The 12,221-nt window shown below is 44.3% G+C and overlaps 1 protein-coding gene across 4 annotated transcripts in view; it reads right to left on the bottom strand.

Annotated features, from left to right (window-relative positions):
• Positions 1-9,224, bottom strand: part of FBF1 (Fas binding factor 1) — a 43,789-nt gene extending 34,565 nt beyond the window's left edge. For 3 of the 4 annotated variants that reach the window (XM_042449268.1, XM_042449269.1, XM_042449271.1), the window contains exons 1-6: positions 9,102-9,224; positions 6,330-6,436; positions 3,109-3,136; positions 2,861-2,902; positions 902-989; positions 25-85 (exon numbers count right to left, since the gene is read on the bottom strand). In XM_042449268.1, coding sequence (XP_042305202.1) covers positions 25-85; positions 902-989; positions 2,861-2,902; positions 3,109-3,136; positions 6,330-6,332 — 222 coding nt within the window. In that variant the 5' untranslated portion in view covers positions 6,333-6,436; positions 9,102-9,224. The remainder of the gene's footprint in view (positions 1-24; positions 86-901; positions 990-2,860; positions 2,903-3,108; positions 3,137-6,329; positions 6,437-9,101) is intronic. The other variant, XM_042449270.1, reaches the window with a different exon arrangement.
• Positions 9,225-12,221: the final 2,997 nt, after the last annotated feature.

Raw genomic sequence — 12,221 nt, 5'->3', positions numbered from 1 at the left:
ATGGTGGCTCTTCCTTATTCTCACCTCTGCTTCAGCTTCTTTCTCAAAAGCCATTTTGCTGAAGGAGTCATCATCCAAAAGCCCTCTGAAAAGCAATGAACAAAAAGGTTATGCTTAGGCTGTCCATCTCTCCCACCCAAAGCCCTCCCCACTACACACTTGCAACAATTCACTGATGTTACTAAAATCCCCTCCAAATTACACAAAGATTTGAGACTTGTCTACATGGACAATTACCCTGAATTCCCTCTGAGAATGCTGCATACTGTTTACATGATGCAGGCCCCAAACTCCAAATTGGATGTGAACTATATTCATGACACCTGCACCTCATTTGAGGTATCTGCCCCCAAATTCATACTTAAATAACTCACCTTTTGCTGTGGGTTTTCAGCTTTCTTCACAACAATGACGGCAGCTGCCTTCATTCGTGGTCCTTGTGAGCCACCTGCCACTGCTGCTTTGGGCACGTGTCACTGTGAGGTCAGAATGTTCTCAGCACCAACAACATGTCTGGGAGCCTCATTCTGAGCTCAGCAGCAGCACTAGGCAATGAACAGGGAGCACATGTCATTCATTGTGAGATTCAAAAACCCAAAGCAAAAGAGAGCAGATAAGGGAGGGAATTCAGGGAAGATCTGAGGCCAGAATATTCCAGAAGCACCTCGGAGTATTCTGGCAAGTGTAGACCCACCCTAAGACTAAGGGAGGAGGAAAAATCCCAGTTCACTTCTGCTTGGAAGAAATGTCAGTAGCTACCCTGCTTGTGAAATATCCTTGAAACAGGAAAACCAATATGGTGTTTGGGGGGGAGGATGATAACTGGATGAATGCTCCCAGAGTACTCTTCATGTTGGGCACTGAATAAGCTACAGAAAGAAGCAGCAATGTCATAACTCACTTTTTGCTGGTTTGTGAGCTGATTCCTCTGACACGCCCTCCACTGCTACTAAATGAAGCAGGCTTACTAGAGTTGAGGGGACTGTCACCTAGGAATCAGAGATTTGTCTTAGAATATCCAAGTGTAGGTTACATTACTTGCTCTTACAATTGAATTGCAATGCTTAAAACCTTAGTAGTTCCCTCACATGTAATGACAGACACACCATGGTGAAAGGGGGTGAGCACATTATATATAAATATAACAGTATTGAGTCCCTAACAAGTCAGAGGAGAACACGAGCAAATTGCATGATTAAAGTATTCACTGCCCCTACTGTAACATCAGATTAGGCCTCAATATTCCCCTCTTTGTTTGTCAGTGATAAATGACATGAAAATAAAAAACAAATTTATTTTGGAAAATGTTTACCCCCATAAGCCTCTTAAAATAGCCTTGAAGAAAGCTTACACAATTAAAGACAACGCTACTTATGAACCCCCACCCTTCAAATGGAACAGTGATGGAAGGAATAAAGGCATACAGTAAGAGTGTTTACACGTAACTCTAAATCATGATTTAGCATTACACACGCAGACAGGAATACACAAAAAACTTTGGATTTGCACACTTCTTCCTAATTTCTGTGAGAGACTAGTAAGAGGAATAAAATAGAATTCATTATTGCTCTAGAAGATTCCTGGATTGTTATATACCAATCATGGATTATTGTTTCAAAAGAAATTAGTGAGTTGCTTAAAGACCACTAACGAATCCTGGGTTATTATACTGGCTTGTTTAACAAACCAGAATTTATTTTAAACTAGTGCCCATTACTAGGGCACTTCCGCACACCCCCAACCCTAGTAGGTGCTCAGCATGTACAAAATGGCAGCGGCCGTTCCACACGGCCGCCGCCATGACTACATCATGACCGCACCGCCTCCAAACGAGACAGCGCGGTTGTGACGTAGTGGGGCCATGCGAGGGCACCTAGTGCGCCCTTTCCGTGGCCCCGGAAGGAGCTCCATTTCGGAGCTCCTTCCAGCTTTGCGTCGCTGGGCGCAGCCTTTAGATGGCTGTGCCAGCGACGCAAAGGAGAAAGGGGCCAAGCAACCCCTTTCTCCTTCTCCCCGCCGTCGCTGGGTGTCCTTGGGGCTTGAAGCCCCAAGGACACCCCTTTCCAGGCTGTGGGGAAGCGGCCTTTTGCCGCTTCCCCGCGGCCTGAAAAGTGGCGGATCGGGGCCTCAGAGGCTGCCGTTCTGGCAGCTGAGGCCCCGATACACCGGGGAAAGGGGCACCTACAGGCCGCTCCAAAGGGGCGGTCTGTAACGCGCCTACAATTCCTAAGTTCCATTAAAGGATAAATCAGGTATGTGCTAAAGTGAAATTGATTTCTGATTGCTTCCTTGTCCTAGTTACACAGAAGAAGCATGCAGACTCAATGTTTTCCACAGCCTACTTTCTGCTCATGAACATTAAATTATGCTTTAGCTTTAAGTGTGAATGCACCCAACATTACAAGCATGAGTGAACTGCATGGCTTTATTTGCCACCTGAATATGTGCACCAAGAAGTTTTGTTAATGGAGAATTCCCCTGGTGGTGCAGTGGTTAAATGCCAGTATTGCAGCCACTCACTCAGTCACAACGTATTCCAGCCAGGGGCTCCAGGGTCATCTCAGCCTGGCATCCTTCCGAGGTCACTAAAATGAATACCCAGCTTGTTGGGGGAAATTAGCTTACATATTGTAAACTGCTTAGACACTGCTTTTTGTGGTATGAAATGGTATATAAATGAAGCTGCTATTGCTGCTATTGATAATTGGGACATAAAGGCAGAAAAAGACTCTTTCCTTCAGTGTTTCTACACTAAACCTTTGAAGGCTGGAAGCACATGGAACAAATCCCCACTTGAAGATATTACTGTATTTGAAAGGCAGGTTCCAATAAGATTTTTTCAGTTTCAGTTCTTATTTACCATCATTTCCAAGCAGATCACCAAGAAGTTCATTGATGGAATCTACAATAAGACAGAGTTTACAACGGTTAAAAGACTACCCAGCATAAGCTCAGTATAGGGGCCTACTGGAATAAGAGAGATTTATGGCTCTCATAATGACAAGAGCTTCAGGGGAGACTGTTCTGTCCCCCAGGTCAACCTATGAAGGACCATTCCAAGGCAAGAACCAAAAGATTATGAGAATGTGGAAACACAAACACATATACCTTCTATTCTTTTCTTCGGTTTCACTGCCTAAAGGGAAAAAAAGAAAGTTACTTTATTAAAGAAGATGAAAGCAAAGACATAAACTTGCCTAACCTGCACCCCTGAAATCAGGGATGCCTAATAAACCTAAGAACCAAGAAATGGTAGCTACAGGGTTTTCTCTTGTCACAGGACTTGTGTCTACTGCTTGTTAATTTAAATTTAATCTTAATACATTTGAAATCACTGAACTCTCAGGATAGCTTAAAAGTACTGCTTGAAACCTGACACAGGTACACAATATGTATATGCTTGAATCAGAATTATAAAACGCATATAATTTTATGTACATAGTTCAGAGATCTGAAACTGGTTGAGTTAGGATCCTTTTGACTTCAAAACCATTTTACAATTTTGTTCTCATTCTTCTTGGAAACCTCTGTGGTATCTAGTAAATATACAAGTCAACTGGATTCAAATGTGGAGAAAGGTATAGGAGGTAGGCTCCAGCATTTAAATAAAATTCAGATACTATAGTCAAGTACTCTGTAGCAGCAAAGTAGGTTGATGTTAAAGGAAAGAATTATCCAGATTTCAGGATACTGGAATGATATTTCATCAATGACTGCAGGATACACTAATTTCAGTCATGCACTAGAATTCTGCTTTAAACTAGCAATAAAAAAAAAGGGTGGCTAGAAACCAAGATAGTTATTCTAACAAGATAGAGCAGTGAATATTATGTGAAACTTGAAAGGGCTTGAAAAAGAAATGTGGAGAAAGGGCAGGAGGTGAATAACACCGGCTGTAGAAATGTTTTTGCTTATGAACAAAATGGGAGAAAAGCCTGCAAATGTATGGGGTGGATGCACTGCTTAGTCCACATGTACATCCGTCAATGATGTAGATCTGTCTACAGAAGTCATAATGTTAACTCCTTTGGTTACTGAAATAAAACTTGCTGTCAAGATACAGAAGACTAATTTACTGAATTGAAGTGAGTGGACAGTTCTTGACAGCATCTTGTCAATCAGCAACACTGCTCAGGTCTCTTTGGCCCTTATCAGATGAGTGTGGAACTGGGGTTCTCTGCACTGGGTGGTTCGAATCGCGTTATTCGCAAAGTACCATCATACCAGCATTCGAATGGCCCAATCCGCACTCACGTGAATGCCGCGAGCTGCGCCGAACTGAAGCGTACTGGCTCCCTTTTTGGAGCGTGTTGGCCAGTGCGCTGATAAGGGGATGGCGTATACCGGATTTTTTCTCTGTCGCAAGGTCTGGTATGATGCCATCCGAACTCCGTCGCAGACCCCCAGATTCCAATTTTTACTTCCGGGGTCTTTCTCTTGCGTGTTCCAGGGAAGCGGGGGGGGGGGGGGCGGTTCCAGCGCCTCCCCTCCCGGCTTGGGATCCAGCCTGGGCTGCATCCAGGCAGGGAACAGGCGCGGGGCCGCTGAATCGCGCGATGCCGCCGTTCCAGTGGCCTCCTCCTCCTCCTCCCGGCTTGAGAAGGCATCCCTGGCTGCTCCCAGGCGGGAAGAGGCGCGAGGGGCCGCTGGAATCACAGTTCCAGCAGCCTCCTCCTCCTCCTCCTCCCGCTTGGGAGCCAGCCTAGGCTGCATCCCAGGCAGGAAGAGGCGCGGGCCGCTGGAATCACGGTTCCAGCAGCCTCCTCCTCCTCCCTCCCAGCTGGGACAGCCTGGCTGCCTCTCAGCCGGGAGGAGGAGGCCTGTGAAACGGCGCGATCGCCGCGATTCTAGCGGCCCGCGCCTGTTCCCTGCCTGGGATGCAGCCCGGCTGGATCCCAAGCCGGGAGGAGAGGGGGAAGCGCTGGAATCACGGCGACCCCAAGAAAGGCCATCCATCCTCAACCTCCTTCTGCCATCAGAACTCTTAATCAAGCTCCCCATTGACTTAGTGCCATCCAGCCTCTTGACAGCCGCTGGAACTGCTCTCCCCCCACCCAGAATACATACTCACACACTCACACACCACACACCACACACTCACGTAGAACCGGGGCATTGCTAATTTGTTGCAAGGGAAGGTCTGGTTACGTTAAAACCAAGCAGGAATGTAGAGAGGAAACAGTAACGGCACGTTGTATCGCGTGTTAATGTGCATGAGTGGCTCTCCAGCTGTTTTCCGGGCTGTCCATGACGGGACCTCCCCTTCACCCCGAGCGTTTAAGGTCGCAACCCATGCGGGCACCACTGAGCATGTGCGAGGCGGCCGATACGAATCGCCAATCCTCATGTGGCACGCGGTGTGACAAAACATTCTGCACTGAATGCACTTCGCGCGAATGCGGATTGGCCATTGAATCTGCCAATGCGGAAGGACTCCCAGGTATGATGGTCTTTGCGAAATAACGCGATTCGAACGTGCAGAAGACCCCCAGTTCCACACTCATCTGATAAGGGCCCTAGACTCAAGGCTGTGGCTCCCTTAACTGAATCTGTCAATCCAGAACAAGGTCTTCCTTGTCTCCTACCTCCCTGTTCCTTTCCTAGCATTATTGTCTTTTCTAATGAGTCATGTCTTCTTATGATATAGCCAAAGTAAGACAGTCTCAGTTTAGTCATAGAATCATAGATTTGGAAGAGACCACAAAGGCCATCCAGTCCAACCCCCTGTCATGCAGGGACTCTCAATCAAAGTATCCCCCAACAGATGGCCATCCAGCCTCTGCTTAAAGACCTCCAAGGATGGAGATTCCACCACTCTCTAAGGAAGTGTGTTCCACTGTCGAACACTCCATACTGTCATCTTGGATTCCAGAGAAAGTTCAGGAATGATTTGCTCCAGGACACATTTATTTGGCTTTTTAGCAGTCTACAGTATATGTAGAAGTACATTTCAAATGAGGTGATTTTCTTCCCCATCCATCTTTCACAAACATACACATTCACCTATACAAATTCTTGGGTGCAATCAATATCCTTGGTACAACAGAATGTAAATGGTGGTGGTGGTATATTTACTAAGATCACCAATTAAATTAGTGGTATGGACAATTTCACTAAGGAGGTCATAGGCCTGGGTTGCCAGCTATAAGGATTTTATGAAAGATGGTAAAGCAGGAACTATAGATGTGGGTTTGACTCATCATCCTCTAAAGAGTTATGCTCAGAGTCTTTATTTTCTGGGCTCTCAGGCGGGCTGGAATATAGGGCAGGGCCTTTCCAATTATGATCACAATTCTGTAGAACAAGTGAACTAATTAGATTTTCCTTACCATAGCCTGGCTCCCAGTTGGAAACTCTATCTCTTTCTTTCTCTTGTGATCACTTCAAACATTTTTCATTTTTGATCCAGTGAACATCAATTCTAATCTTCCTCTCTCTAAAGCAATTAACAGTAAACAAAATTCTTAATTTAACTTCATTATGAATTTTTCACTTAATTTTAAAGTTTTGTTGATATACATAAAGCAAGATATTGTTGCTATACACAGACATTTTGAGATACACATGTATATACATTTTAATAATAATAATAATAATAATAATAATATGAGTTATTTATATGCCGCCCAATCACTGGGAATCCGGGCAGCTTACAACAGAGGGGATAATAGACGGTTCCCTGCCCTCACAATCTAAAAAGACATGACATAAAAGGAGAAGGGAATGGTGATGGGGGGGAAGTATCCATAAATTTTAATTTTGTTGGTATCCATAAATCAGCAGCCCAGAACTGCATTTTAGTCTTACAACAACCTTATGAAATAGAAGTAGATTTTAAGCCAACATGTTGTAAATTGCCTAGTACCACTCAACTTCACACAGCTGGAAGAAAACTGGCTGAGGGATTCTCATGTTTATTTAAAGCAGTGCCCCACAAGCTGTCTTTTTTCACTGAATTTTAAAAGTTTTGTTGATATATCAACATTGTGTTGATATATGAAGGACCTGCACTTTTTTTGCCCAGAATTTCAGGGAATGGTACCATATTTGTGCCCATTGGTCACACATCACATCATCCAGGAACCACCACTTTCAGTAGCACCGATTTAAAGCATTTTAAGCCCAACTTTTAGCTCTAAAAGCTGCCAGTCCCTCCCTTAGGCTCACAAACTAAATAAGACAAGAGAGGCAAGGGAAAAAGGAAATTGAGGAAAGACAATCCAATATTTCTTGTGTGCTTTCAAATCATTTCTGACTTACAGAGTTCCTAAGGCAAATTTATAATGGGGATTTCTGGGCAAAATTTGTTCAGAGGGGCTTTGCCTTTGCCGTCCTTTGAGGCTGAGAGAATGTGACTCTCCCAAGGTCACTCAGGGTTTTCCATGGCAAAACAAGAATTCAAACCCTAGTCTTCAGAATCATAGTCCAACATTCAAACCACTACACCATGAGTTACAGAACATGAACTCTCTGTAATAAGAGTAAACAAACAAACACCATTAATGTCTTCACTAATTTACTACACTCTGATCCTTCGCACATATGTTCTATATTGGTCCCCCAAAATAAAAGGAGCTGGGCACTCCTAACTCTGCATAGAATTGCCTCCCCCCCATTTTTCTTTTGCTACTATTCTTTTGGGGGGGGGGGGCAATTTCAAAGGATAATATTTCCTTCTTACATAATGCAATTTAAAATTAATACTGTAACCAAGAGAGCTTTGGTTGTGTGTTTAATCCTTATATTGAGAGAAAGGCAGGATGTAAGAATAATTTATAACACTGTATGCCAGATTGGGTATCTGTAGTTGCTCCCATGGAAGCACACATAAAATAGGAGCCCCTGAATCATTGTTTTTGTGGGTTTTGTGGGTGTTCTGGAAGAGTTTATTCCTGATGTTTCGCCAGCATCTGTGGCTGGCATCTTCAGAAAACGCTGGCACGGAAGAGACAATACACAGATTAACATGTAAATTGCTTCCTCTCAACGAACAATATATATCCCCCCCTCACTTCCATGTCACCATTCCCTGAAGATGCCAACTACAGCTGCTGGCGAAACGTCAGAAATAAACTCTTCTAGAAGATGGCCTCATAGCCAGAAAAACCCACAAAAAAAAACTATGGATGCTGGCCATGAAAGCCATTGAGCCCCTGGAGATCCTTCCCTACTTGGGCAGTGCCATTTAACCTTGGTACTAAAACCCCTATAGGCCCCAGATCCTATCTGATCTTGGACATTAGGGAGGGTCAGCCCTGGTTAGTACTTGGACAAGAGACCACCAATATTATATTAATAATAATATTAGCTGCTGTAGGCTCTGTTTCAGAGGAAAGAATGGCAAAAGAACCACCTCTGAGCATTCCTGGCCTAAGGAAACTCTGTGAAATTCTTGGGGTTTCAGAAGTTGGCAGGAGATTTAAGGCTTGGGGGAGAAAAACCTCATTGTGCCAAAGTTTTAGTGGATGTCACAACCACCGAGGAGGACAAGGCACTGTAAAATGTAGGGCACTAAAGATAAATATAGGACGTGACAAAATAAAAGCTGAAAGCACTTCATATAAAGATAAATCCAGGCTCAAAATGGGAGGTCGCTTTGGAATTCCTCCGGGGAAGAAAGGGGCTGCAATGGAAAAGGAGGACAAAATCTGGCCACTCTGCCTGGATCCCCTCCCAGCTGAAAAGGATGAGGAAAGGACAGAGATGAGGCATGAGGAGTAGCCGAAGCTCAGTCGCCACAGTAGCCAAGCGTCCCCTGCTAAACAAATAAACAACAACAACAACAACACACACACAACTGTTGTGTGCCTTCAAGTCGTTTCTGGCTCATGGCCACCCTATCATGGGGTTTTCTTGACCAGGTTTGTTCAGAGGAGGTTTGCCATGGCCTTCCGCTGAGAAGGCTGAGAGAGTGTGACTTGCTCAAGGTCACCCACTGGGTTTTCATGGCTGAGGCAGGATTCGAACCCTGGTCTCCAGTCATAATTCAACACTCAATCAAACCACTAAGACAGTCTGGTTCCCCCACACACACACATACACACATATATGTGTATCTCAACCCTCATCCCTTTCGCTAGAAGCAACCTAAGGAGCCTCACCTCCCTCACACTACAACCGCAACAACAAGGGAAACGAATATATTGTCCGCGCCGAGGGGGAAGAAGATTCTGTGGCACACGCTCAGGCGCCAAGCATCCTGGGAAATGGAGTTCCAGGACTACGCCCCTCCAACGTTCTCTGGGCAAACCGGAAACGGAGCGGGCCCCACTTCCGGAATGGTCTCCTTTTATGCCTTCCTGGCGCAGAAGGGGGAAACTGCGGCGCCAGCAAGACAGTTCCGGGGTTAGTGTGGCTTTATTAATGATCGATCTGCAGTGGAATCGCCCTTTTGCTGTTAAGAGGCAGTTGTTGTATGGAGCAGAGAGTGCTCTTTCCAGCTCTGTCTGTCTGTCTATCTATCTATCTATCTATCTATCTATCTATGAAGATAGATAAGTTGGGGTGCTTATGATGTTTCAGTGTGCCTTGAACATTTTTACCTTTTTAAACTATTTTGATATTTTAACATGGAATTTGTTTCAATTATTGCAGTGATTTAAGTCTCTTTTAAGGTACTTTTTTAATGTTGTAAGCTGCCCTGAGTCTCAGTCTTGGGAGAAGGGCAGGATATAAATATAATAAATGTGTGTATATACAAACACACACACTCTCATATGAAAACTTGCAGGGTGTAGCTGTGTTGGCCATTTAGCAAATTCAAACAAAAATCCACCGAACAATGACACCTTTGTGGAGGAGGTGGCTTTCATGGCCGGCATCTATAGTTTTTTGTGGGTTTTGGGGGCTATGTGGTTGTGTTCTAGAAGAGTTTCTTCCTGGCCTTATTCCTATACCTCCCTCTCTTCCAGGCCAGCATTCTCTGAAGATGTCAGCCACAGATGCTGGCGAAACGTCAAGAATACACTCTTCTGGAACATGGCCACATAGCTCCCAAACCCCACAAAAAATAGTGATACTTTTATTGGCCAACTGAAACGCACAATATACTTGTTGCAAGCTTTCGCAGCTCCACAGGCTTCTTCATCAGGGAAGATGTTACAAACCAAACAGGAAAAAAAATGGAGATGTTGGTAAGATGCCTGCATTTTGTTGTCTTTGTCCTTAGTTAAGATGGTATGAAGGGGGTAAATTTTGAAGGCAGTGGCAAAACCACCTCTGAACAAATCCTAACAAGAAAACCCCATGATACGGTCGCCATAAGTCAGAAACAATTTGATGGCATATAGCACACAAGATGAAATTTAGTTTACTCTGTAATTTTTAGGCATTCTTAAATCATACGGGGGCAGGTTATAGACCGCCGCTTTGAGGCGGTCTGCCGCCGCCACCGTTTACTCCGTAAGGGAGCTGTCGCTGCCACACCGCGCGGCTCCCTTACGGAGCAAAAAAGCTCCAAAATGGAGCTTCTTTCTGCGGCGCCCTAATGACGTCGCGAGGCGCCGCTGGCGCACTCGCGACATCATTAGTGCCGCGACACGTTCGGACGCACAGCGTCCGATACATAAAGATGGCGCCGGCCGTGTGGAACGGCCGGCGCCATATTGTACGGGACATCCTGCGGACGTCCCAAGTGGCAGTCTATAACCCGCCTAAATTCAGTTGAGTTTATCCACTAAATTTTAGTTTGTTGCCTTACTGCTGTGAAAGGCAAACCCACATTTGTGTTAATAACAGTTAATCTGATTTCCACTACTTCATGAAGCGCATGTAATGAAGTTATCATGAAAAACTGGTAACTGAAACACAACGTGCATCTTGACATAACTGGCAGTCTGACTGAGCAACTACCACTATAGCAAGTGCATTGTATTTTTTATCATTGGAAAAGACAATAAACTGTGGTAAAGTGGAAGATAGGAGGAAAAGATTACAGTAAAGGGGAATAGACTCAAAGCCACAGCCCTCCTATTTGCTATTATTTTTCTGTAGAGAAAGTGCAAAGTACAACAGACTGAAAACTTCATAGTTGGGATATATGACATTCCATTTCTGTGGGGTTTTTTTTTTCTTTTGCTTTGGGTGTTATTTGAATAAATTTCCCTCTGTGTTTGCAAACTAGATTCTTAAGTAGGTGGTTTGTTTGTATGTAAAGACCATAGTGGGATGCAAATCACTCATTCCTACATTTTATCTCTTCAATTCTCTTCCTCCACCACTAAGTCAATTTCTATAAGCAGAAACACAATGAGATAAACATTGGAAATACATTTTTTAAAGAAGTCTGTTTACATTTTAGTTACCTAATCTTTTTTAAACAAATGCAATGGCAACCTTTATTATAAAATATTTCAATTTAGACTTAAAATTAATGCAGTTGTAGCAAAGTTCACTCAGGTGATGACTGGGGAGGAGCATTCGCCACTAGCACAGCATTTTGGCAAGGCAGGAGAACAGCCCAGTGGATTTAAGTCAGGGCTTCAAGGAACCAGCTCTGCTATCTCCTCACTGTCCTGGAAGCTGCAGCTCAGTCTTCCCCCAATCTTTCTTTGGAGTGCAATGTGGCACTCATCTCAAGACTCACCAAGTTGGATAAGCCAGTCTATAGAAATTTGGGAGAGCCAGCATGATGTGGCTTGAGTACTGGAGCAGGACACTAGGTGATCAGGGTCCGAATCTCTGCTCTGCCTTGGAATCCCACTGGGTGACCTTGTTCAAGTCACACACAGTCTCAGAGGAAGGCAAGACCAAGCCCCCTTTGAACAAATTTTGCCAAGAAAACTACCTTAAGGTTGCCATACATCAGAAAAAATAGAAATCTGGTGTGTCAGTCTACGATTCCCCCTCTCTGATTTACAGTGATAAGACAAGTCATCTACATTAACTGATTCAAAATACATCCATATAGGTTATTCCATGAATGGCCAGGGGAAAAAAACAACAAATGGGTCCTAGACCAGATCAAGCCAGAAATCTCCCTGGAAGCCAAGATGACAAAACGTAGTTTGGCATACTTTGGACACATCATGAGAAGGCATCAATCATTGGAAAAAACAACAATGCTAGGAAAGGTGGAGGGAAGTAGAAAGAGGAAGGCCACATGCTAGATGGATGAATTGTATTAAAGAGGTCACAAGTATGAGTTTGAAGGAGCTGGGCAGAACAGTGGAGTACAAGGGATCTTGGAGATGTCTCATCAGCAGGGTCGCGATGGGTTGAGA

Source organism: Sceloporus undulatus, chromosome 2 (genome assembly GCF_019175285.1).
Source record: "Sceloporus undulatus isolate JIND9_A2432 ecotype Alabama chromosome 2, SceUnd_v1.1, whole genome shotgun sequence".
NCBI lineage: Eukaryota > Metazoa > Chordata > Lepidosauria > Squamata > Phrynosomatidae > Sceloporus > Sceloporus undulatus.
The sequence above is the reverse complement of the archived record's forward strand: the minus strand, read 5'-3'. Positions and strand labels throughout refer to the sequence as shown.